Source organism: Grammomys surdaster, unplaced genomic scaffold (genome assembly GCF_004785775.1).
Source record: "Grammomys surdaster isolate TR1022 unplaced genomic scaffold, NIH_TR_1.0 125956, whole genome shotgun sequence".
In the NCBI taxonomy this organism is placed as follows: domain Eukaryota; kingdom Metazoa; phylum Chordata; class Mammalia; order Rodentia; family Muridae; genus Grammomys; species Grammomys surdaster.
In genome coordinates this window covers 984061-1010838 of record NW_021620775.1, presented here as the reverse complement: position 1 = coordinate 1010838, position 26778 = coordinate 984061, and the positions used below count along the sequence as shown (strand labels likewise).

General features: G+C 49.5%; 1 protein-coding gene across 2 annotated transcripts in view; it reads left to right on the top strand.

The window, feature by feature from the left end:
* The window catches only part of Bdh1 (3-hydroxybutyrate dehydrogenase 1), a 38876-nt gene extending 23925 nt beyond the window's left edge, over window positions 1-14951 (top strand). For both annotated transcript variants that reach the window (XM_028753769.1, XM_028753770.1), the window contains exons 3-7: window positions 2017-2089; window positions 2989-3099; window positions 6274-6415; window positions 13070-13222; window positions 14086-14951. In XM_028753769.1, the coding sequence (XP_028609602.1) occupies window positions 2017-2089; window positions 2989-3099; window positions 6274-6415; window positions 13070-13222; window positions 14086-14555 (949 nt within the window). In that variant the 3' untranslated portion in view covers window positions 14556-14951. The remainder of the gene's footprint in view (window positions 1-2016; window positions 2090-2988; window positions 3100-6273; window positions 6416-13069; window positions 13223-14085) is intronic.
* The last annotated feature ends 11827 nt before the right edge of the window (window positions 14952-26778 follow it).

Below are 26778 nucleotides of genomic sequence, written 5' to 3'. Positions count from 1 at the left end.
CATGGCAGCTCACAACTGTAACTCCAGTTCCAGGGGATCGGACTCCCTCTCGCTACTAAAAGTATCAGATTCTGGGAAGCGTGTGGAGATGCTGGGACCTCATACATCTCTGCTGGGCATGCAGCATGCATCCCGTACTCTAGAGCTGTAAACAGCTCCCCAGTTTCTTTACAAACAAAATAGGCACCTACCATACGACCCAATGATTGTATTCCTGGGAGTTTATCCAAGAGAAATATGTTTATACAAAATCCTGCCCAGGAATCTTCATAGCAGCTTTGTTCATAATAAATCCAAACTGGAAACAACCCAGATGACCTTCAGAAAGTAAACAGTTATACAATAGCCTAAGTTAGAGAGCCTGACTTAGACACAAAAAAGGAAAGCTTGTATCCAACTATTTGGATGAGTTTCCAGAGAGCAAAGCTGGGTGTAGAAAGCCAGGTGCAGCCGGCTATGCACTGTATGATCCATTTTATAACATTCTCTTTGTGGTTTCTGTTTTGTAGTTTTTGAGACAGAATTTTACTTTGTGGTCCAAGTTGGCTTAGAACTTCCAGTGGTCGTCCTGCAGCAGCCCCCCGAGTGCTGGGATTACAGATTAAGCCGCCATGCCTGGCCTCACATTGTTGAAATGATGGTGGTAGTGGTAGGGTGTGGGTAGCTCTGAGAAGGGTAAAGAGAAAGACGGATGAAGTGGCTCTGCGCTGTAGCTGACTCTTCGTCAGTGTCCTGGCTATGGTGCTGCACACTGGGCAATGCTGCCATTAATGGACATTGGGCAAGTGATAGCCAATGTGTCCTGCTTACTTGCTTTTTTCCCCTTTTCTCTTCTCTTCCCTTTCTCCAACCCTCCACTCTCCTCTTTCGTCCCCTCTCCTCTCCCTGCCCTCTCCCCTCTTTTTCTAGTACTGGGGACTGAACCTAGGATTTTGCCTGTGATAGGAAAGCATGTGACCACTGAACTGTATCCACAACCCTATTTTTACTTTTTATGATAAGGTATGCTCTCACCAAGTCGCCCAGGATGACCTTGAACTCGTGATCCTCCTGATGCAGCTTCCCAGGGCAGATGCCTCCATGAGGCAGGGCTCTGTGCATTATTTCCTCCTCCTCCTCCTCCTCTTCTTCTTCTTCTAGATTTATTTATTTATTATATGTGTGCACATACACTGTCACTGTTTTCAGACAACAGAAGAGGGCATCAGATCCCATTACAGATGGTTGTGAGCCACCATGTGGTTGCTGGGAATTGAACTCAGGACCTCTGGAAGAGCAGTCAGTGCTCTTAACCTCTGAGCCATCTCTCCAGCCCCTATGTGTTGTTTTTTAACAGTGTGTATATCTGTAATTATCCCTAAATACAAAGCTTAAAAACAATTATCAGGAAGCTTAGGGAGAGTTAAAACACTGAAATTACAGAAGGCTTTACTTTTAGTGTGTGTGTGTGTGTGTGTCTGTGTGTCTATGTGTGTCTGTACCTGTGGAGGTCAGAGGACAACCTGCAGGAATCAGAGCTCTCTCCTAACATCCCCTGGGTTCCAGTGATGACTCTCAGGCTGGCAGGCTTGGCAGCAATAACCTTTACTTACTAAGTCATCTCAGCATCCTGCAGAAGGTTGTTTTCTGAAAGCGTATGCACACTTTGATTACCCTGGAGCGCTGGCCATCTGTGTACCCTGGAAAGCAGAAAGTGAACCTTTCTGGGGCAGGCCAAGAGCCAGTCAGGTTTTGGCACAGCCTCTAAGAAAAGTAGCCTTTGGGTTGGCTTTCTTCTCAGGAAAGTATCTTCCTATAGTGGCCGAGATGGCTGCTGTAATCGCTGGTGGCCTGCCTGGCTCATTGTGGAAGAGGGGAGGGGTCTATATGCAGCAGGAGCAGTCTCCTGGGTGGGGAGAAAGTCAGAGCTACCTTAGCCTAGATGGCGGTTGAAGGCGTTCCAAGGTATTTCTACCCAGGAGTGGGGTCTGGGGAGGGACCAGGGCCTTGCATTCATGGCTTCCTGTTTTCTTACAGACACACACTGTTGTTTTACCCAGCATCCTTCAGCCCTGACACCCGTCGGACATACGCCAGTCAGGCTGATGCGGTGAGTGGCAGCTAGCTCCCTGGGAGCCTTTGGGGCCTTAGGTGGTCAGGACATTCTGAACCACATCTCCTTAACTCTTTGAGGCTCTCCATCAGTAGGGAGACCCTGTCCCCATGCATAGGGGAGCAATAGTGAAATACTCTATCCCTCCCAGCCAGGGAGCTTGGGAAAAGCCTGCCGGGAAGGAGAGAGCTGGGGGTTCAGAGTGAGACTCTGGGGATTCTCAGCCCCACCCGGGTTCTAGCCCTATCATTAATTGCATTGGGCATTTCAAAAGCATCTCTATTTCCTCACTGGTGACATGAAATAATCACACTTGCTCTTAAGGCAGTGGTTCTCAACCTGTGGGTCACGACCCCTTGGAGGGGCAGGGTTGAACAACCCTTTCACAGGAGTCTCCTAAGACCATCAGAAAACACAGATATTTACATTACCATTCATAACACTCGCAAAATTATAGTTATGAAGTAGCAATGAAAATAGTTTTATGGTTAGGGATCGCCACAACAGGAGGAACTGTGTTGTTAAAGGGTCATAGCATTCGGAAGGTTGAGAACCACGATCTGTGGGTTATGGTTTGGGGTGGGGGTGAGGTGAACAGAGCACCTTACACTCAGGAAGTGTGCTGCATGAGCCTGGCTTGGATGAAGATGACAGGGACAGCGAGCACTGTGGAAGCTGTAGATGGGAACACTGAGCCAAGGGCAGGAGTCTTCCCCAGCCAGTCTTGTTGGCAGCAGACTCTAGGTTGGGGTCTCAGTATACCTTGGTGCTTATAGTTCTCTAGACTGTTAGAGCCAGCTAGGAAGGTGAGGCTTGGCCGCCCAGAGCGCTGGGGAGGGCTGGCTGCTCTACTGAAGGAGCCTGGTTCCTAACGTGGGTCTAAACCTCTAAAACAGGCTAGCGGCAAAGCCATCCTGATTACAGGCTGTGACTCTGGATTTGGGTTCTCATTGGCCAAGCATCTGCACTCGAAAGGTTTCCTTGTATTTGCTGGCTGTTTGATGAAGGTAAGACTGGGCTGTTTTCTTTACCCTTGTCCAAGCAGTCTGTCTGTCTGTCTGTCTGTCCCCCCCCCAAATTTGTGTGTTGTTAAAACAGCCTACACTTTCCCATTTCCCACTTTAGTTTCATTTGCTCTACATAGCTTTTTGCTGCGTGCACACATGCATCCATCCACCCATCCATCCATCTACCCATCCATCTATCCATCTATCCACCCACCCACTCATCCATCCATCCATCCACCCATCCATCTATCCATCTATCCACCCACCTACTCACCCACTCATCCATCCATCCATCCATCCATCCATCCATCCATCCATCCACCTATCCATCCATCCATCCATCCATCCACCCATCTGTGGGGCAGTAGGCTATGAGAAAGCCAGAAAGCTTGGTAGAAATCTTTGAAGCCCCGGAGACCTCAGCCTGAAAAGGGTCAGCAGGACGGGAGGTTGCTTCAGATTTCCCAGGCCATATGGCCCTCTTAGCTTCCGCTTCCCACAAAGAGGCCCATCCCATAGCCCTTATCACATAGGATAACACCTCCATGCAAATAAGGCATCCCCAAGCCCTCAAGCCAAACCAATAGAGGTTACCTGTTCTCTCCCCACCCCCCAAACGGTATATATAACCCCAGAGCTAAAAGTAAAAAGCGGCTGCTGCTGTGTGGTGTAAGATCTCCCGCTGTCAGAGTGCTTTCCTGAGTCGCCCGGCTATCTTGCGCATTTCAAAGGACAACTCTCCTCTTCTCTCAGCGGGAAGAGCAAACTGAGAGCTGTAACACTTTTCTTCCGTGGGCTCTCACGAGCTATCCCCAGAAAGAGAGAACTGAAAGAGCCGGTAACATTCTCCTGCATTTGGAGGCTGGGGTGGAGGTCCTACTCCGTGCAACTGGAAAAACGACAGCTGCGCTCTCCTTCATCACTGTTGCTCCCACCCCCGCCTTTGGGCTGCCGAAGGCCCCCAGCCGGCTCAGCCGGCGTCTTCCACGCCCCAACCCCAGAGTCCATCCGCCCGCCCCTGCGGCCCGGCCTGGAATGGATGCCCACCGCAGCGCCTCTTCCTGCCGGGGCAGCCCGTGACAGCCTCTGCCGCCCCACCAGCCCCCGCCCCCGCGGGCCCCCCCCCCCCCCCCCGTGCCCTGCGGTGGTCCCTCCCGCCTCTCTCCCGGGTCTTGTGGCTCTTCTGCTCACGCTAGCACGCCTGCCTGCAATCCCTAGGCACAAGCAGTGTCCGACACCCATCCATCCATCCACCCACCCATCTACCCATCCATCCACCCACCCATCCATCCATCCATCCATCCACCCATCCATCCATCCATCCATCCATCCATCCATCCATCCGTCCATCCATCCACCAGTCCTCATGCCCATCCATCCATTCCTCTGCCATTTATCCACTTGTCAAATGATATTGATGGGCCTGGCACTTTGCTAGATGCTACGGAATAAGACTGGTCCCAGTGTCTTAGTTAGGGTTACCATTGCTGTGATAAAAACTGTGACCAAAAGCAAGTTATGAAGCAAAGCATTTATTTTGCTTACACTTCTGTATCACAGCTCTGTAGAAGGCCAGAAAGGCAGGAACTCAAAGAGGGTAGGAACCAGGAGGCAGGAGCTGATGCAGAGGCCATGGAGGAGTGCTGTTTACTGGCTTGCTCCCCCTGGCTTGCTCAGCCTGCTTTTTATTATTGTTATTGTTATTATTATTATTATTATTATTATAAAACCCAAGGCCACCAGCCCAGGAGTGGTATCACCCCTGATGGGTGGGCCTTCCCATATCAATCACTAATTTTAAAAATGCCCTATAAACTTGCCTATAGCTTAACCTTTTGGAGACATTTTCTCAGTTGGGATTCCCTCTTCTCAGATGACTCTAGCTTGGGTCAAGTTGACATAAAACTAGCCAGCACACCCAAGGCGATCTCTATCCAGTGGTGAGAGGACTCCATGCTTAGACACAGCTGAAGAACTGGGATAAAATTCTCAAACATGTTAAGGATGCTCAGGGGGAGTCCAGAGAAGAGATTGACTTGACAGAGGAGACATTTGTTCAGAGCTGTGGAATAAGTTATGCTGTCTTAGATGGAGACTGGGAGAGATGACCTGACAGACAGAAGGGACAGCCCAAGCATAGCCTGGGAAGTGTAGAGCTAGCTGCCTCGGGACATCGAGTGGCATTTAGGGCACATGAAAGGAGGAAGTAGTAGGGCATGAAACTGCATGTAACTAGGGGACCGTCCCCAGTTCAGAGACTGACACAGCCTCTACCGTTTACTTTTAGAAACTTTCTGTGTCTCAGAGTTTTCCCTTTTGGGTCTTCTCAGTTACTGCCCCATCCCCACCCGCACACACCCGTCAAGCTCCGGGCAGCCACTTATTTCCATCCCCCTAAACTAGCCTTCTCTGGATGTTGCTCACATTAAACTCAGGGATGCTGGGTCTTTTTACTGTATCTTTCACAAAGCACAGTGTTTGTTTGTTTTTAGACAGAGTCTCACTGTGCAGCTCTGGCTGGCCTGGAACTCACAGAGATCCATTTGTTTCTGCCTTCCAAGTGCTGGGATTAAGGCACGCCCCACCACACCTGGCCTTAGCATGTTTTTGAGAGTCCTCTAGATTGCAGTACATGCCATAACTCATTTTTCTGATTATTACTTGATCATATGGATATAGTACAGTAATTTGCTCATGTGTGCCCTAGATAAACTAGGTAAAATCTTTAGTTTTTTATGTATATGAATGTTTTGCCTGCATATATGTATATCATATGTGTGCCTGCTTCCTCCAGAGGCCAGAAGAGGGCGTCAGATCCCCTGGAACTGGAGTTACAGAAATGGTTGTGAGCCACTATGTAAGTGAAGGGAACTGAGTGCCAGTCCTCCGCAGGAGGAGCAAGCACGTTTAACTGCTGAGCCATCTTTCCAGCCAAACTGCATTTTAAAAACTTTCATAAAAATGAAGATAAGCTTTCATTCAGGATATTTATTTAAAAAAAAACTGGTTAGCTTATGGCTATTTTGAATATGTTACTGTGAACAACCACATGCATGTATCGGTGCAAGCCTCAGGCTTTGCAAGGGATTGGAGTCAGTCCCTATTGGGCTGGATTCTAAATCCAGAGCCTGGGGAGGGACAGACAGAGGTGACTGCAGCCCTGTCTCCCCCCAGGACAAAGGTGATGCCGGGGTCAAGGAACTGGACAGCTTGAAGAGTGACCGATTGAGAACCATCCAGCTCAACGTCTGCAACAATGAAGAGATAGAGAAAGCGGTGGAGACCATCCGCTCCAGCCTGAAGGATCCTGAGAAGGGTAAGGGCACCGTGAGACTGCGGGCTTCATCTGTGAGCCTATTGTACAGTTCCTGCTCAATGCTGCCCTCCACTTCCTGGCAACCTGGCAAAAGGCTCCTTTCTTCATTGTTAAACTCTTCCTCCTGCTCAGTGAGAGGAAGTGGATTAAGTTAAACATGCCTGTGCAATAGGGCAGTAAAATATGGCTGGAAGCAAGTCTGAAATCTGTAGAGTGACAGATGGACATACTGGTTCAGGCCAGTTCATCCAGTGCTCTTTGGATGCCCACTCTGGGCCAGGCACTGGACACTGGTGGGAACACAATGACAGTCGAGGCACTCTCTGTCCCCGAGGACCTTACAGTTCAGTAAGTGAGTTAATTTCACCATCTGGGAGCAGGGCACAGATAGAGGCTGAGCAGAGGGGAGAGGCTGAGTCCAGTGCTGGGGTGTGGCAGGGATGGTGCTAGGAGGAGAGCTAGGGAGGTCATGCCGGAAGGAGGGCAGAGCTTGAGCAATGACAGGAAGCAGCCCGTGGTGTGCTGGGGTGAGGCCAACGGTTGATTTGGTGGCCAGAGCCAATGAGGCAGGGGACTGTCGCTTTGTGGAAGGCACTGGAGAATGAAGGGGCTGTCCTGAGGCCCGACTGGATTTATGAAGCTCTTTCTGAAGCCTGCAGTGGGGAAAGGCAGATTAAAGGAGAATGTGGGTGGTGTGCCATGAACATGGCCGTTGGCAGAGTTCGCTAGCAGTGCTGAGAGGACAAAACTGAGTGTCTTGATGTGGAGATGAAGAAGAGGCAAGAGGTGCCTGTCTTACATAACTGGTGCCCTCAACTTTAAGAGCAAGGTGAGGGGTGAGAAGACATGGGGGGAATGTCCAGAGGGGATACAAGCAGTTAGGACCCAGGGAGGATGGAGACAGACCCACAGGAGTTGGATAGAATGCCTCAAAGCTAAAGGCTCAGAAAGTTTGGAGAGCCTATAGTCAAAAGGTCAACATTGCAGAGGCTCCCTGAGGCCTAAGCATCTATGTCCTCCCAGTTTAGCCTGTGTGCAGGACCTCAGTTTGAGGGGTGCCACTTAAGTGGAACCCAGAAGCATGGAGTTGGGCCACACAGCAGGCTCTGTGGAAGAGCCCGTCTGTGTTGTTGATCTTAGAGCTTCTTGGTAGGCCAGGGAAAAGGGGGCTTGCCTCAGCTGCACAGCTGCAGGATGGAGTCCCGTGAAGAAGCCAAGGGACCAGCACCTGTGTGGTGTGACTGACCAAAACTGCCAGGCTGAAAAAATGCTGCCGTCTCCAGGAAGGGCTTTTGCTGTGGGGCTAGCTAGCTGTGAAGAGCTGTTCAGTGGCACCACCTGCCCTCCTAGAGACCATGCTAGGGTCCCGTGTTTTCCAGGAGCAGCCTGTGTGTTGTAGACCCACTGAGCATCTGCTAAACAGGGATAGTTGGTGTTCCTGGTCCATCAAGAAAAGGCGGGCCAGGTCCCAATGGGATGATTACCAGCCACATAGCCTGTCACCCTTTCTCCCAACAGCCTCTGGGGCAGCTAGGGTGTTGTCTTCACATAGCAGAGAAGGCAGAGGCACAAAAAAGCCTGGAATCACAGCTGTGGCACTTATGATGGACAGAATGGAGCCCAGCTGGGATCCATGGTCCCCGTTCCTCCACCCACCGTAACCCCCCTTCACCATTCTGCAGTTTGGGGGGGCTGGAGATTTGGAATTTTCAGGTTCCAAAATAGAAGATAAAACAATCAGAAAGCATGGTCACTTCTCTGCAGTCTTTCCCTACCTCCCTTCTGGCCCTGGATGTCTTTTTCCAGGCAAAAGAGCAACGCCTCCTGCTGAGCAGTTCTGACTCTGACCTCCAGGTGGCGCCCTTCCAGAGCTCCCCACAGCAGTTTTGTTTTGTTTTGTTTTGTTTTGTTTTGTTTTGTTTTGTTTTGTTTTGGTCTGGCCTGGTCTGGTATGGTTTGGTTTGGTCTGGTTTTTCAAGACAGGGTTTCTCTGTGTAGCCCTGGCTGTCCTGGAACTCACTTTGTAGACCAGGCTGGCCTCGAACTCAGAAATCCACCTGCCTCTGCCTCCCAAGTGCTGGGATTAAAGGCGTGCACCACCACTGCCTGGCTTAACATCCTACCAAGACAGGGTTATGACGAGTGTGCTTCTATCTTGGGTCCTTGTGGGCACATTTTGGTGCTGATTGTTACTCTGGGTTCATAGAACAGTCACAACCAAAGTGTGGGAAGCCACCCTGAGGTGCTGATGTCAGGGGGACTCTGCTTAGAGTGTCCAGCCGTATTCCATTAGTCTCCCCCCAACCCCGCCCCGCTTTGAAGGATTCTTAGGGACTGGACATCTGAAGTCTATGACCAGCCCTCCCCACTCCAGGAAAACCAGCACACACATGCAGACCGGCTGTGGGTGTGGCCTGACCTTGTACCATTATTTACCCATCAGTAAGCACTTATTGAGTCCCTGCTGTATGCTTGAGACTGGGCTTGGTGCTTGTTAGGCTCTGACCTTGCAGGAGGAGCTTGGAATCAAACACCAACCTAGTGTCACCTAAAGCAGTTAGACAACCCAGGGGCACTGGGCTGTGGGAAGCTAATATCAGGGACATCCGTCGACCTGGGTGCAGGAAGACTAGATTTAACCCAGGGTTAGATCTCTCCAGAGAAGTGTGATTTGGGTGTTGGTCTCAGCTTGCCTATTTGTGAAATGGAAAAGTACTTGTAGCTATCCCTGGACCTTACCACTGTCAAGACAGGGGGACATCGAAATGGGAGGGACTGGAAGGAGAAAGATTAGCCTGGCTTCAGGTGCAGAGACTTGAGGCAGGGAGACCTGGGGGGGTCTTCTCTGACAGCACAGGAGAGGTAAACCAGGACCCAAGTTAATACAGGAGGAAACAGAACTGGTTCTTTACCACAGCAAAGGAAACCGACAACTCTGTGGGCCTAAGCATGACGGCTTGTTCTCGGAGCTGGATCCAAATCACTTCCTCACCTGGTCGCTAGTGACAGGAGCACAGGCTTATCCACTCTGAGCCTCAGCTGGCCTATTCAGTTATGGCCTGGATTAGCATCTACTGTGTGAATTAGTTATGAGAGTCAGATGACATCAACAAATGCCACCCCAGGACCTGGTAGCAGTCACTCTGACCACCAGTCATCTTTCTAGCCCTGGGTGACACACTGGATCGGAAGAAGTGACGGAGTTGGATGAGATGCCTCTAAGAGAACAGACCAAACTCGGAGGCTCAATGTGTTAGCTGTGGTTAGGGTTAGGACTGTGAAACTCAGATGGAAGGGACTGTAGGAGAAGGTGTTGTGGGTCCATGTCTCCCAAGGGTACATGGAGTTGTCTGGACATGGAGGTAAGGCTGAGGCCATTCTGGGAAAGTGGCTGCCTTCTAGGCCGGCGGGAGTGCGCTTGGAGTTTGTCTAGAACAGCAACTGGCTGAGGATTCTGGAGAGCGACTAGGTCAGTCCCCACAACTTGTCAGGCCAGCAGGCCTATCATGCCATGTACTCACACAGGTCACTCGTAATTAATCTTTATTGAATCGCACTGCCGGATAAAACTGTCTGATTTTTAGGCAGGGCGTGCACACAGACGTTTTAGGTCGTGTGAGACTGTCCCACCTGAGTCAAACAGAGCCAAGGGAAAATTCCACAAACATGAAGAGGAGATGGTGGTAACATTCAGGGGAGCCAGGACAAGGACAGGACGTTGGGTGTGTCTGCTAGGGGTGAAGGCGGGTAGAACAAAGTGTTAAGTCGGCACTGGGGATGCTGGTGCCGCTAACACCTGGGGAAGCTGGTGTCCATGGGACATTAGTGGGTGATGTCTAAGAAGAGAGTGGAAATGTTGCAGGGCTTAGTTGGTGGCCTCATGGAAGCCATAGGAGAACATGGTGAGCATTTGGGTGGAGATTGCAGTCCACGGTGGTAGTGGGGAGACGGGAGTTGGGGGCTGGGAGCATGGTCTCAGAGGCTTGGGGATGGTCTCAGAGGGTAGAAAGGTACAGGGCAATGGTCTCGGAGCCCAGCCACAAGCTGCAGGAGCACAGGGCATGGTTGAAAGAAGGCTCTTTTGTTGTTGTTCTTTTGTTTTTTGTTTTGTTTTTTTAAGACAGGGTTTCTCTGTGTATCCCTGACCTACCTGGAACTGACTCACTTTGTAGATCAGGCTGGCCTCAAACTCAGAGATCCATCGGTCTCTGCCTCCTGAGTGCTGGGATTAAAGGTGTGGACCACCACTGCCCAGCTCAAAGAAGGCTCTTAAGGACACAGAGGTGTGATGTTTCAGTCATTCTCCACCCAATGCACATACATTGAGTTCCTAATGCAGACAGGGTTGACAGGTGGCCTGTCACAGGAGAGGTTGCATTGTCTTAAAAGGAGGGAAGGAAGGACTGATAGCTATGGTTGGAAAGGCACAGATTGAAAGGTTAGCCAAGGTGGCTAAAGAGGCTTTAGGCTCCAGGAGGGAAGTCAGGAGACAGACTTGGGAGCAGTGGAGTTTCTCGGATGCTTCTGATTGCGTGGATTGTGTCTGAGGGTCACAGCCTGAGCTGAGGACAGGAAGCTCCAACAGGCAGCTGGTGGGAGGAGGGTACTCTTTGGATGCATAGTCAACTAACAACTTCCTTTCCTTCATAAATGCCCTTAATTCCCCATAATTGAAGAAGCCACCAGAGGTCAGCTGACCAAGCTTTAATTTGGGCAAGACTAAAGGAAAGCAACTGGAGACCAATCGCTCTGTCATTTATACAAACTCATTCCCATGATGCACTGGGAAAGTGAGACCAGGGCCTCCATTCTCACAGGCGGCAAGCAGATATCATGTCTGAAGTCCCTGCAAGGAGCACAGGGCTTTTAGTGACAGGAGACAAAGCCCTACAGAGATCAAAGTCTGAGGAGCCCCTGCTGTGCCCTAAGGCTCTGGCCCATCCAGGCCAATGCACCAATGTTAGACTTCGGAGTGCAGCTTAGAACAGACAACACCAGACCAAACAGTTCGGGGGGGGGGGCGTTATTTTGGGCAAAGGGCAAAGGGCAAAGGTGGGGGGAGAGAGATAGAGGAAGATGGCGGAGAAAAGAGGAGAAGTAGAGGCAGGCCATGACCACGTAGAGAGAGGGGGAAGGGAAGGGGGGAAGGGCGAGGGGACAGAGAGAAGCTAGAGGCAAGAGAGTAAGAGAGTAAGAAAGAGAGGAGGAGGCAAGCAGCCCCTTTTATAGTGGGCAGGCCTACCTGGCCGTTGCCAGGTAACTGTGGGGAGGAGCATACCTGGGTGTTGCCAGATAACTGTGGGGGTTGAGTTTAGACAGAATACTAACACTTCTTACACCCCAAAACTGAACTCAAAACAAACCCTGAAAAAAGACTAGTGTTCTCTTGGCTCGGGTTCAGCTCTGCCTCTAACCTAATGATGAGACTTAAATCTGTCTTCTCCCTTGATGACTTTGGTTTCCCTTGCTGCACTGTTAACAGACAAAATAAACTCCAAGAAGTTTCCAGAGCCAATGTTGTCTGAGCCTACAAAAGCCAGCTGTCCCTTAGTTGCTCTTGTTATAAAACAGTCAACTGGACCATGCTCTGAGAATAGGCATCTCCTCATCTCCTCGGAGCCTGTATCTTTACACAGTCCCCCAGAGAGGGGAAGAAGAGAGACACTGAGGCTCCTGAGTCATGGGCCCTTAAACACGTGACCATCAGCAAACAGCAACATGCTCAGAGTAGGGACATGGGAGAAGAGAGAATTGGTAAGAGTTCCAAGGTGGAGTGAGGTGGGGCCTGATTATGAACGAGGCTTGGCAGCAGAGGCTGTAACTTAGTGGGTGACCTTGAAGTTTTGTGGCCGCCTGTGACCCTGGCTTGGAAAATTCCTGAGGTTTTCCCTGGCTGCTGGCAAGAGGGCCGATGGAAACAATAGCTGAATTGAGTGGATAGGTGCAGGCTGTGGACTTTTGGTCGTGTGGAGGAAGGGGGAAGCCTGTCTTCATTACTCTTCTGTTGCTGTGATAAACACCATGACTAAGAGCACATTGGGAAGAAAGGGTTTATTTGGTTTACACTTCCATATTACTGTTCATCACTCAAGGAGGTCAGGGTAGAAACTCAAAGCAGGATCAGAAACTCAAAGGCAAGAACAGAAGCAGAAGCCATGGAGGAATGCTGCTTACTGGCTTGCTCAATTTGTTTCCTTAGACACCTGAGATCCACCTGGCAAGACACTGTATCATCCATGATGGTCTGGGCCCCTCCAAATAGAAAATGCCCTATAGATTTGCCTACTGGCCTTATGAAGACGCTATTCCAATTAATATCACCAGATATGTTTAGGTTTGACAACAACCAACCAGAATAGTGCTGGAGTGAAGTAAGACATAGGCAGAGATCTACAAGGCTCGGTCATGAAAGGCTGAGAACCGATGGATGCAGGCACTGATAACATGAAACCTGGATATTCCATCTAAGGAATCGTATCAGCCAGGGTGTGGGGGTCTCTCTCTTTTTGTCCTTGGTTGACTCTAGAAATGTTTCCTGAGAGCCTTGGGTAAGAGGCTGGAAGTCATGGAAGAAAGAGATCACGGTAGAGGGAGGCAGGCTGGCGTTTGGGATTTGAGCCCACATGGTGACTGGTTGTGTCCTCTCCTGTCCAGGAATGTGGGGCCTGGTTAACAATGCAGGCATCTCAACGTTTGGGGAGGTGGAGTTCACCAGCATGGAGACGTATAAGGAGGTGGCCGAAGTGAACCTCTGGGGAACGGTGCGCACGACAAAATCCTTCCTTCCCCTTCTCCGAAGAGCCAAAGGTGAGTTGGGAAGACAGATTCTTTGTGCCCACGCCCCTCCCTGTGCCTGCCAACATCTATAGTAGTGAGTCTCAGAGTCATAGGTAGGAAAGGGGACCGCAGCTTTCAGAAGCAGAGCGGATGAGCTGGGCATGGTGGTGCACATCTGTAAACCCAGCACTCAGGAGACAAAGAAGATCTTGAAGTTAAGGCCAGTCTGAGTTACATAGTAAGACCCTGTCTCACAAACACACAAAAAGGATTGGGCAAAGGTCTGTGCACCCAGGGCTTACAGATGGACCGTAGTGACTTGATGTTAGCATATTCATTTCGTAGCTAAAAAATGAGACGTTGTGCTATTCAGTTCAAACATGAGACTAGAAATTTGGAGAACTGACATAATGCCCAAATCATACCAAATAGCCACATGTGAGCAAAGCCACCTCTAATGAGGTGAGATCTGATTTTCCTCCTGGAACAGCAAGAGGGACCACATCCCCAGAGCTGTCCCAAGGTCTTGGCAGCACAGGAATGAACAGGGTGCAGCTTGTAGCACCTTTGGCCTTAGAGTGAATATACAGGGCCACACGGACATGGCCATTCATCTCCCACACGCTCCCAGTGTTTTTACCCCGTGGTATTATCACCAGACAGGCTCTGGCTGGTTATCAGTTAGTTGTACCTAATCCACTGTGCCCTGCCGGTACCCTGGCTTGTTTCTCACTTGTACACCCGTCCCTAGTCCTGTTGGGCACAGCAGAATCCCTGAGGAAGACTGGAAATACTAACTAGCTGGGTGGTCCAAGGCCCCGGACTCTGGATGATTCTAAAGCTGTCCCTGCCAGGCCTCCATGTCACAAGGCCCCGTTTGCTGTCTTCTACAGGCCGCGTGGTTAACATCAGCAGCATGCTGGGCCGCATGGCCAACCCAGCCCGCTCACCCTACTGCATCACCAAGTTTGGGGTGGAGGCTTTCTCAGACTGCCTGCGCTATGAGATGCACCCTCTGGGTGTGAAGGTCAGTGTGGTGGAGCCTGGCAACTTCATAGCTGCCACCAGTCTCTACAGCCCCGAGCGCATCCAGGCCATTGCCAAGAAGATGTGGGATGATCTGCCTGAGATCGTCCGCAAGGACTATGGCAAGAAGTACTTCGATGAAAAGATTGCCAAGATGGAGACCTACTGCAACAGTGGTTCCACAGATACGTCCTCTGTCATCAACGCTGTCACACACGCCCTGACCGCCACCACCCCTTATACCCGCTATCATCCCATGGACTACTACTGGTGGCTGCGAATGCAGATCATGACCCATTTTCCCGGAGCCATCTCTGACAAGATCTACATTCACTGAAGAGCTGAAGAGGTCCCTGCGGCCTCCACCAGGGAACCTGGTGGGAGGGAGAAGGATGCGGGGAGGGAGTTCATACAGTTACCTTTTGACTAGCCATTGTGGGTTATCCACTGTCTTAGGAAGACCTAGTTTAACCTTACGTGTTCAATGTGGTGAATGGTTTGGGCCTTCACAAATATGGGGGCACAGGTGGGTGGCTCTAAACCTCAGGGCCAATATGGTGCTTCTATCTATCGCCAGTTGATTTTATATGAATATTTGTGGGGAAATATCTTTATATTAAAGACAGATTACTAACTAGAATCCAAAATCATTTTCAAGTCAAAACATCTATTCAAACTATGTATCCCATTTGATCCTTAAGTAAGTCTCATCAGTAAACAGAACAGAATTTTTTTTTTCTTGTGTGCTTCAAAGAATTTGAAGATCACAGAGGACGTACGAGACACCTCTTTCACTGCGTCCAAGGGGTCCCACTAGTGTTATGGCAAAAGTGAATCACATTTGTGTTCCACAGACACTTGGACCCATCAGTTCCAGAACCAACCCTCTGACCAACTCTGTATCTTCTGAGCCAGTCACACCAGAGACCACTGTGTGCTGTGTCTCTGCATACATGGCGCTGTGTGACTGGTGGCCGGCAGCCAGTGACTCTCAGCTGGCTGTGGGTGGGTGGGAGACCTAGAGATTTTCAGCTTAGATATCAACACTCTCTTTAAAGTCTCGGGTTAGGTCTGGGTGGACATGCTGGTTGGCTAAGAGTGTAGCATGGTTTTGCCTAGGACAGGATTGGTGCTATGCTCGGTGCTGCAGACAGATCAGTGGTGCTGAGGCTGGGCACCGAGGTACTTCCCCAGCAACGGGTCTAGATGCCTGGTTGTTTTATGCGCACGAGCGCGCACGCACACACACACACACACACACACACACACCTGCTCCACAGACTTCAGGGTGGTCACCTCTTCTTCATATTGGGAACTTCTTTTTAATTAAGCTGAGACGCTGCTAGGTAGCCTGTGTTGCCAATCAAGGAAGGAACCTTCGAATTTGAAGGCTGCTTGTCCCTGAGGTTTCCCAGGGTCTGGGTATTAGGATCCAAACCAAATACCACCGTGTTCCAGGTGGCAGCAAGTCTTGGGCTGGGTATTTAAGGCCCAGCTTTACGTTTGTGCATCTTGTTGCAAAGTGTAGGACTGCCACTAGAGGGAGCCCTGCCTCCTCAGCTAGAGCCTACTCAGGGTTTGAGGTCTTTCCAAGAGTATTTGACCACCTACTTGGACACTGCCTGGGAACAAAGAGAGAAGCAAAGTCAGGAGAAAGCAAAGGAACCTGGACAGCCAAAGCAGGGTGCAGGCAGTGCTGAGACAAGGAGGGTCCCACAGAGCAAATTCAGTCTGCCTGTTTGGGCTTTTAACCCTCTGGGTTCAAACAGAGGTGCACTGTTCTAGCTCCTGCCTTCAGAGCAAGGCAGATAGGGCCTGGGAGGGGAGGAGAGAGGGAGCCAGGGCCCACAGTTTACCTATTAGCGGGGATGCATTTGTACTGCAGAGCCTGCCTCCTGCTGGAGCCTTTCAGTGGCCTTTTACACCTTGGGAGAATTTGTATTCACATTTAATAAAGAGATTGGGTGTAAGTGGCTTGGAGTTAAACTCAGTCCATCCGGCATCCGGCTGTCACTGGGAATCAGAAGGGGGTTGGAGGTGACACATACTTGAGTCCTGCTTGGCAATAACCTGAGTGCCAGAAAGTCTACCTTGAGATTTTAAACTGTAAAAGAGGACTTCCTGGTCAGGATTTATTTACAACTATGTTGACTGTCTTGCTGGCCTTAATTGTTAGTCTTTATTCTAGTAACTGAAAAGCCCAAGGTTGCCAGGCATGTTAGCACACTTGTTTAACCCCAGCACCTCCTACGCAGAGGCAGTCAGATCTCTGTGAGTTCAAGGTCAGCCTGATCTACATAGTGAGTTCCAAGCCTGCCTGGTCTTACTGTGTAGTAAGACCCTGTCTCAGAAAAGAGAGGCCCAGGGTACTTTCTTTCCAAATAATCTCAATGGTGATTCAAAACCTCGTACTTAACCCTCACTTGCTGCAACTACCAGCCTGCTTGTCCACAGAACTACCTTTGATCTTTATGAGATAGGTGAGGTGGGCAGATCACAGGTTGCTCCCATTTTATAGGTCATATAACTGAGGCCCAGTAGAGGAAAGTGACTCACCTAGCATCAGTGGGTGGGGACAGAATGTCTATCCTCCAGAATTATGTGAGCATGTATTTTGTATTTTGTTGCTTAATCCTCCACCGATGGCATGTTGTTATAACTGCCAAGCTGACCAGTATAGCCAGGAGCCTAGCATTCTTTGTCTTACTGATTGCTTTCCTGTGGCCTCTCAGGTAGGGAGAGGGTCTAGGAGTATGTATCAGCTCCCATCTGCCAAAACCTTTGTACGAAGGGTGGCCAGGGGTAGGGGTGGGGGTGCTGTATGACTCAGGCTGGGCTCTGGGTCCCCTGGTCTGCCGCAGCAGGCATGAACCCATTCTTTGATGGCTAGAAATAAACAGGTTTTTTGCAAGACTATTATACTCAACATGTGCTGAGCTTAGCATTCCACACCAAGGCCACAGGGCTGTGTGAGAAGGTGACAGTACAGCCAGGCCCTGCCTGTCACAAGCTGCTAGGGATGCCACTCCCACCCCCACCCCTGACACCTATGGCAGGGAGTCTTGAGACTCCTATTGTGAGGCCTGCCCACTTCCTGTATTTCAACCCTGCTTTGCAAACCTGTGAGCGATCTCCTTAGGACAGGTGAGCAAGCAGGCTCTCCCAGCGTGGGAGCCAGGTAACGACTGCTGTGTACCACACACACGTAGTTACATAGCCAGTTACCAGTTATGCCTTCTCTCACCTGATCTTCCCAGTGGCCCTGGCAGGCAGGCAAGCAGGGTGGGGTCAAGATCTATTTTACAGATAAGAAACAGGCTTTCCCAAGTCTCTCATCACCTGAGGGACAGAGCTGACTGGCCAAGCCTGAGCTCACCTCCAGCCCAGAGCCAACGATGCGTGAAAAGCAGGGCAGATGGTACCAGGATCTAAAATAAGGAGGGGAAAAAATACCTCGATTATGTAACAGTGAGAGGAATCTTTAAGCTCATGCATAGTAACAATCACAGAGTAAGGCCACCCGAACCAGCTCTCCCACCCCCACCCCACCCCCACCCCCTTGGTATTCTGAGCATGGCTCCCAGGGAGACTGAGTTCTGGGAGGAATGCACCTTGTGGCCAGCAGCCTGCTTTTGTAGGGCCGATACTGTGGCCAGTGGGCATTTCAGAGGACAGATTTTAGAAACACTAGGGCCCACACCTCCAGGAGCTCGAGAGGCACAGGAATAGAGATTGGGGCAGATAGTCTCAGTTTTACTTGAAGGGCTTGAACTAAGAGAGCCGGGAAGCCCTGGGAGTCTGGGACCTATTACCTAGTCATCCCTAGAGCACAGAGAGCCTTTCTGGTATGCACTGGCATTAAAGGATAGTGCAGCTTCAGAAGGCAGAGTGTGAGATCCGAGAATAGGGCCAGGGACCATAGTTTGGAGAGCTAAAAGATGCTTCTTCCAGCCTTGAACTCTGCTAGTGATGAGGAGCTTATTACCAGGGAAAGTCTTTCCTGGGCTCAAAAAGATTTTCCGAAGACTGAGTGAGCTAAAGCCACCTCCTCTGTCTAAGATCTTTCCTTTGGCACCTGGCTTTGACAGAGCAACAAATATCCTGACTATTCTTGATATTCAGAGGTGGCTGAGTCAGGTTTAAAAGCCCAGGTTCCTCTTTTGACAAGGTTTCCACACACCTCACTCTTTGAACAGGTGATTTCAGCCACTCATGTACCCGGATGACAGATTTTGGGCTGGATGACTGACTGAGTTCCCTTCAGGCAGCAAAGAACTTTTCACCTCTGGCGAGCTGCCACCGTCAGCTCATTCGCACGTGCTCTAACAATCGATCTGTCCCATTCATCTTCCACGGGAAGCAGGTTGTGTATGGTAGGGGAATGTTAAGTCCACTTTGCAGATAAGAAACCAGAGCCTCCGGGAGGTGGCATGATTTATGGGAGATCATAGCCAGGAAGATAGTGTCACGACAAACCCAACATTCTAGTTTCTGTCTCTAGGACTTCTTCCTAGTCCCTCAGACTTCCCACTAGGATGGCTGATTTGGGCTAGACTTAACTCCATTAAGAGAATGGACACAGTGGTAGCATTAAGGCCAACTTCTTTCCAGCTCAGAGTTTGAAGAAGGCGGAGTGGAGGTGCAACCTTCCCGTGGCACATTCATCTGCTGTGTCTAAAGTACTGTAGAATGGCCACGGCCGTGTAGTGAGGGCTGGGAGAACTGGGGCAGGAGGGCGTCTAAGGGGTCAGGGTCATTCTGCCTCCATATTAGTGGGTAGCATCAGAAGGGAGAAGGAAGGAGGGGGAAGAGAGAGAGAGAGAGAGAGAGAGAGAGAGAGAGAGAGAGAGAGAGAATATGTTGAATATGTTGATGAGAGTGAGAATTCTGGAGATGCTGGGGCCCAGGGATGCTTCCTGCTGCTCTTGGTGAGACTTAATTACTCTCTCACATGTCAGGCTAGTCTCACTTATCAAATTAGAGGTGAACTTAATTACAACTCCTGGGGTAAGCACACCGAGCGAGCGCGTCAGAAGCAGGGTAGACTGGCTGCCTTTCTCAGCTTCAGCTGCAGCCATCTTCGATGACCCCCTTCCTCCTCGGCTGTGTTCTGCAGGAAAGTTTTGGCACAGAATGTCTGGCCAAAGTTGTGCCAGAGGTGCAGACCCACCCAAGAAACAAAGACCTTGTTAGTACTGGGCGGGAGGAGGAGGAGGGAAAGTGGGGGCAGGGGGGCGGGGGTGGGAGATAACAAAGATGGAAGCCAGGCTCTAAGCTGTAAATCTGTAGTCACAGCAGGTAGAAGTCAGGAGTTCAAAGCCAGCCTGGGATACAAGACCCACAAGGGAAGAAAAAGAACAAGCATGAGGCTAAATGAGAAAAAAGGAGAACTGCCGAGATGCAAGGGCAGCTTCAAGGAGAGAGAGTAAAGAACAAGCCCCGCCCCGCCTCTTCTTCAACACTCAGTACTACTGAGAACTACTTGTCATCAGACTACAGCAGATTCTGGGTGAAATTTTACTCCCAGCCCAAGGATTTCCTAGCCATGAGGACTGAGGTGGTGGGGGATGGGGTGGAAAGATTACACCACTTTAGGAACTATTTGAAGCTCAGGACAGCCTGATGCTACCATGTAGCCAAGTGTGCAGCGGAAGTACCTGGGGAGGAGAAGGCAAATCAGGCCGGGCAGACTGCAGGTGCTCCCTATGGGAGGCCGGATTTCCAGAGGGCCCAACCTAATGGGTCAAGGGTTGGAACTTGTAGAGAGAGCATCTTTAAACGTGCAGTACAGTACTTTGGGGAGTCTTGAATTGCAACACCAGGGATAGGTGGAAGGAGCGGGTGACATATCCAAGGGCCGTTTGGTTTAAGTAAGATCTCAAAAACCATCCAGCCCCTGGTCCAAGGCTAGCTGCATACAGATCTCCCTGGAAACTGGTTTAAACAACAAAGAAACAAAAACAAAGCAACAGAGTCAGGGCTGGGGATGTGGCTCAGTGGTGGAGCCTAGAGAACTGGAAGCCTGAGGTCTCTCCACAACACCACAATACACAAAGAAAGAAACACCTAGAGCTGGTAGGTAGAATGGGTCCAGGACCTTAATTCTTCAAGGTAACATCAAAGCACAGCTAGAAACCAGAAGGCTGGAGAAGCGAAGGGATGCTGTGGTGTATCACTACAGTAAAGATGCAAGCAGTATTTGGGTGGGATGAGGGTGCCATTCAAGCTCAACCCTTGCTCCGCCCCTTTCTCCTCCCCCTCCCCCAGAGACCTCCTTCATGCTCTAGGATAGCCATGAAAATGCTCAGTGCCTATACTATGGAACATTCTGAGACTCCAGAGTCCCTAGGGTTTGGCAGTGCAGGGACAGAGTGCAGGGACAGAAGCTCTTGACTCCCAAGCCTTCCCAAACAGTTCCACCAACTAGGGTCCAAGCATTCAAATACATGAGCCATTCTCATCCAAACCCCCACATCTCTGAACAGAAAGAATGTGATACCTTGTCACCTGCCACCTGGGCTTGAAATTAAGGCCTCTATGAAGCTCTACTCTAAGAAGCTCTCAACAAGCTTCTTAGAATCATAATTGATACACACCCCCTACCCCCACTCCCCACCCCCCACCCCCGCCAATCCTGTATGTCTTCTATGTGAATAAAGTTTCTTGGTGAACAACAAACAAACAAGGAGATTGGGGCACAGAGTATTTTGCTCCTTAGGGTCAGATGGTACAACCTCAGGCTCGTCTCTGCTCACCCACAGAGCATCTCCCTAGCAGCTGGACCACATGGAACTAGCTGCAAGCAGGAGCCAAGGGAGAGCCAGAGGCTCACAGAGGCTTGCTCTGAGGAGATGTCCCTGCTCCTCTATGCCTCCCAACCATTGAGCCTCCCTGTCAAGCCTTTATTTTCAGTCCTACAAGTTATAGGGAGCCAGACAAACTGGAGGCAAGCTTGTCCTCCCAGCCTGGCACTTGTAAGGTGATGAGGTTCTTAGGGTTTCTATTGCCGCAATGAAATACCATGACCAAAAGCAAATTGGGAAGGTTTATTTGGCTTACACTTTGTAGTGATTTGAATTGGTATATAATAGACTCGTGAGTTTGAACGCTTAGCCAATGGGGAGTGGCACTATTAGGAGATGTAGCCTTATTGGAGGAAGCGTGTCACTGTTGGGGCAGGCTTTGAGGTTTCTTATATGTTCAGGCTCCGCCCAGTATGAAACACATAGTCCTACCTCTGCTGCCTACAGATCAAGATGTGAACTCTCAGCTCCTCTAGCACCATGTGTGCCTGCATGCTGCCATGTTTCCTGCCATGCTGATAATGGTTTAGTCCATTATTCTGTATGTAACCTGTAAGCCAGCCCCAATTAGATGTTGCCCTTCATAAGAGTTGCCATGGTCATGATGTCTTCACAGCAGTGAACCCCTAAGACACCTCCCACATTGTAGTCCATCACTGAAGGAAGTCAGGACAGGAACTCACACAGGTCAGGAACTGGAAGCAGGAGTAGATGCAGAGGCCATGAAGGGGTGCTGCTTACTGGCTTGCTCATCATGGTTTTCTTATAGAACTCAGGATACCAGCTATCTTAGCTAGAGTTTTTACTGCTGTGAACAGACACTATGACCAAGGCAAGTCTTATAAAGGACAACATTTAATTGGGGCTGGCTTACAGGTTCAGAAGTTCTGTCCATTATCATCAAGGCAGGAACATGATGGCATCCAGGCAGACATGGTGCGGGAGGAGCTGAGAGTTCTACATCTTTATCTGAAGGTTAATAGCAGAATACTGGCTTCCAGGAAGCTAGGAGAAAGTCCACGCCCACAGTGACTCACCTACTCCAGCAAGGCCACACCTTCTTCTTTTTTTTTTTTTAAAAAAAGAGGTTTTTTTTAAAGATTTATTTATTTATTATATGTAAGTACACTGTAGCTGTCTTCAGATACCTATATGAGGGCATCAGATCTCATTGTAGATGGTTGTGAGCCACCATGTGGTTGCTGGGATTTGAACTCATGACCTCTAGAAGAGCAGTCAGTGCTCTTAACCGCTGAGCCATCTCTCCAGCCCCAAGGCCACACCTTCTAATAGTGTCACTCCCCGGGCCAAGCATATACAAACCACCACACCAGTCCAGGGATGACACCACCCACAACGGTCTGAGTCCTCTTCTATCAATTACTGAGAATATGCCCTGTCGGCTTGCCTATAGCTTGATCCTACTGAAGCATGTTCTTAACTGAGGTTCTCTCCTCTGAGAATACTTTATGTCAACTTTAACTTGTATCAAGTTGACATAAAACTAGCCAGCTCAGTGACAAAGGAAGCCTCTGGTGCCTCTTGGCTCTTTTTTTCCCTTGTGTATACTGTAATAACATTCAGATGCCTGCTAGAACCCCCAAAAGTCTCTCTCTGGCTTAGGGCTCATGCGAGTGCCTGTGCCCATTGGTGAAAATCACCTGGAGCCCTCTGTGAGGATGGGCAGTCTCTCACTTGACTGCTATCGTCATCTGGCTGTGAGTGGTCTGAGGAGCCCTGGAGGAAGCCTGGGGCCCTACAGAGACAGGAGGAACGTCCAGGAATTTGGTTTCACCTCATCAACTTAATTCCATTTCTCAGGTAGTGTTTCCATGTCTGGAAAACACCTTGTCATTTCCCATTTACATCTCATTTCCAATGAAGCCTCTTGAGATTCAATAGTGTCATAAACTGTCCCCATTTCCTACCCTGTACTCCCACAGGGGGGAGCCTGTCCCCAGGGGTGTGCAAATGAGCACTATGTGAAGCAACCTCTCCCTTGGCTCTGAGGCGGGATTCTGTGCTCCCTGCTTTGAAGTGTGCTTTCTCATTTGTCTTAATCACTGATTCATTGTGTGACCTTGGTCACACTCCATCTGACTCCTCTTTGACCTTTGTTTGCCTCTGCATACAACAAATTAGTGGCTTTCTGTGGTTACTCAGAAGTTCCTGATACTATGTTCATCTATGTTGAAGAAAGAGCTCCACTTTAAAAAGGAGGAGGGGAGGAGGGAGAAGAGGAGGAGAAGAAAGAATAGGAGGAGGAAGAAGAGGAGGAGGAAGAGGAAGAAGAGGAAAAGAGAAGAAGAGGAGGAGGAAGAGGAGGGGAGGAGGGAGAAGAGGAAGAAGAGAAGGAGAAGGAAGAGAAGGAGGAGGAAGAGAAGGAGGAAGAAGAAACCATTGGCTTAGAAGACTTCACAACTTCATCAGAATTCTTATGAGTCTCCTACTAAAAACTCATCTTTAGGTTTAACCATTCAGTGCCCTGAGTCTGATGCTTCTTCTCTCCTCGGTCTGAACCTGAGGGAGGGAGATGGGGAATCTTGAGGCCAGGCATCTTCCTTGTACCAACCAGCTCTAGCTAGGGATTATGTCATTCCTCGGAGCTCTCCCTCCTCCTGGAGTTGGAATTATTTCTTCGATGCCCTCTCATCCTGACCTCCACAAGAAATTGTTAGGGAGTGTCCGAGGGTAACAAGTCCCCACGCCCATTCCATGCCCCTGTTTACTCAGCACAGCTAAACTACCATGGAGGAAGGGACAGGAATTATTCTCCCCACTTTGCAGAGGAGGGAACATGCTCAAGGAGATGAAGAGGCTTGGGCCAGGGGCTAGCACTTGTTTTTGACAGAATGACACAAGTAGCCAAGACAAGAGCGGCATATCTATCATTAGTTCTGGTATTCTGCCCTGTTAGGTTTAGGGCTAGGGGCTCATTGAGTCGCATGCCCCTGAGACAGTTTCTTTCCTACAACTGCTACAAAGGATGTAACAGAATGTACCTCCCCAACTCTCCACAAGAGCCTGTATGTGAATCTGGAACCTTCTGACAGAGTCCCCCTAGTGTAGCTTCCAGGACAATAGCTGGATCCCTAATTCTTTTCCCAACAAAGCCTACACGACCAGTCTTCCAGACTCTTAAGGCACTGGGTTTTAACCTCCCTGATACTGCACCCCTTTAACACAGAGCCCCAATCGTAAAACTATTTTTGTTGCCACTTCATAGCTATAATTTTGCTACTGTTATGAATAATGTTAATATCTGTGTTTTCCAATGGTCTTAGGTAACTCCTATGAAAATGTCGGTTGACGCCCAAAGGGGTCACTACCTCAAACCACTGCTCTAAGTCTTAAGAAGACTACCAATGGTTCTCATACTCTCTACCTGTACATTAGACACACACTGACTGAATGTGTCCCTCCTCTCTAGTTCCCCCACATCCTCTCAGTCATACAATAACAAGATTCCATCCTCTCTCTGGCAATGAAAGAGTCCCTTCCCCCTTCCCTGCCACCAGGAAATCAGAGACAGACTGCAAGCAATGCTATGAATGGCTCACTAATCCTATGGTTGAACCTATGAGAAGGTACCACCACTCTGCCATTTGAGCCTGAGCTCTCCTCAACGTCCCCACAATGCTTCTTATCTCTGGCACCCCTCTTTTCTTGACATTAATATCTCTCTCAGTAAAGCTTTTATCTCAAAGGGAAATTCTCCTCAGTATCCCACCTTGAACCCTGAATCCTAAACCTTTCAGGTCCCAAGATAATAAGTTGTCATTTTGTTCATTTCAAATCTGAGGGACCTTTGGTGAGGCAAGCGTCTTTTTACTCTCTGAACTGTCTTTGCTAGCTGAATTATTCCTTTTTTTCTTCCTTTTCGTTTCATGTGCTGTGTGTGTGCGTGCGTGCATGCGTGTATGTGTGTGTGTACATGCATGTGCACGCACACGTGTTCTCACACACACTCCTGTGGATGCTTCTGTAAGTGGGACTTAGGAAATCATCCTCCACTGATCTTCAGCTTCAATCATGCAAATTAATAACTTAAGGGGACACTCAAGCCAAACAAAACAAAACAAAACAAACCTAAACTATCTAGGAGAGGGATCCAAAGTTAAAACTCACAACCTCCCTCAAAACCGTGTCCCCTCTAGATTTGAGGTTGATCAGGAAGATGACACCTCCTTTTCATTTCCAGCCAAATCATACTTTGAGGCTGGCTGGTCCTTCTGGCTATTCTGTTATATGGAACTTAACTGCATCCCAGACTCAAGCCTCTACCTAAGGGCAGGCCAGGCCCCAATAAGCTCTCTGCCTTGCCTATAAAGCAAACTTAGCACATCTGCCTACAGCAAGCAGTCAGAGGACTCATTCCGGCATACAAACTATGAAGAGCCAGGAGACAGCTCAGGGGGTTACTTAATATGAGTCCCTCCGTGGGGACGGTAAGGGGATAAGGCACAGGCACTGAGCGTTCCTCTAACTCCAACCTCATTGCTGCCCAGACAAACCTCAGTCATCTTAGAGGCTTGCTTACTCTCATTCTCAACTTCTGCTCACCTCTGAGTACTGCCAATTTCACTCCCGAAATACGTTTTGAGTCTACTTTCTTGGTTCCATTATATGACAGCTAGTTGTTAGTGCAGGAAGGTATTATCACCTCTCACGTGGGTTCTTCATTAGCCCTCACCTACCTTCAGGCTCCAGCCCTTCCTTACAGGACTGTGGTTAACAGCTCCTTGCTGCTCTTTGGTAAAAGTTAAAACCTGTAACATGGGCCCAGTACTCTGTACACCAAACCCATGCCTGCCTCCCTAGCCTGGAACGTGGTGCAGTTCCCTTGAAACTCATGTTAGAAGTTATAGTCACTCTGCTCTCCTTGATTGCTTAGAGGAAATGGCTTCCTTCTGCCCCAGGATCCAATCACATACTGTTACATCTCCCAAGATGCATCTATTCTTCCTCTCTGGCTCTCTCTTTTCCTTCATCCCTTTCCCCTTCCTTCCTCCTTCCCTCCCTTCTTCCCTCCCTGCCTCCCTTCTCCCCTCCCTCCTTCCTTCCTTCCTTCCTGTCTCTCTTCCTTCCTGCCTCCTCCCCCTCCCTCCTTCCTCCTCCCTCCCTCCTCCCTCTCTCCTTCCTCCCACTTATTCATGTTCATATTTCATGTTTTAATCTAAACACCAACTTTCTAAGAAATCCTTTCAGACCCCATCACGACCCCTACTGCAGTGTTCAAGAATCTTTTACATCTTCCTCCACAGTATTGATCACAGTCAGCAACGAGACTGTTAGTTGTCTAATTCTTTGACTAATGCTGTAGGCAAACATTTTTCTCAACCTGCTTTAATAAGGGTTTGACTTCTCCTCCAGCTCACCACCCATCAGAGTGGAACAAAAAGAGTTACGAGGAAGCAGGGGACGTGGACCTGTTTTGAAATAGTTCTTTGTGGGCAATTCCAATCATCACTGTTCTCAGTGCAGTTCACTAGCAGACACTCAGTCAGCCTGAGTCCCCAGAAGCAGCAAGAAGCTGCAGGGTCCTCATGAGAAGTTCTTTGCTGAGTGTCTCTCTATGACATCACCACAAGTGACGCTCAGCAACTCAACGTAAGGCAAATCAATACTAGCATGTCTTCAGCAAAGAATATCAAGGCAGAGCAAAGCAAACCAATGCTCGAGCCCCCACTCTCTGTGGGGTCATATTTATATTCCTTTTAAGCATCACATGTCTTCTCATGTGTCTGCTATAGCAAG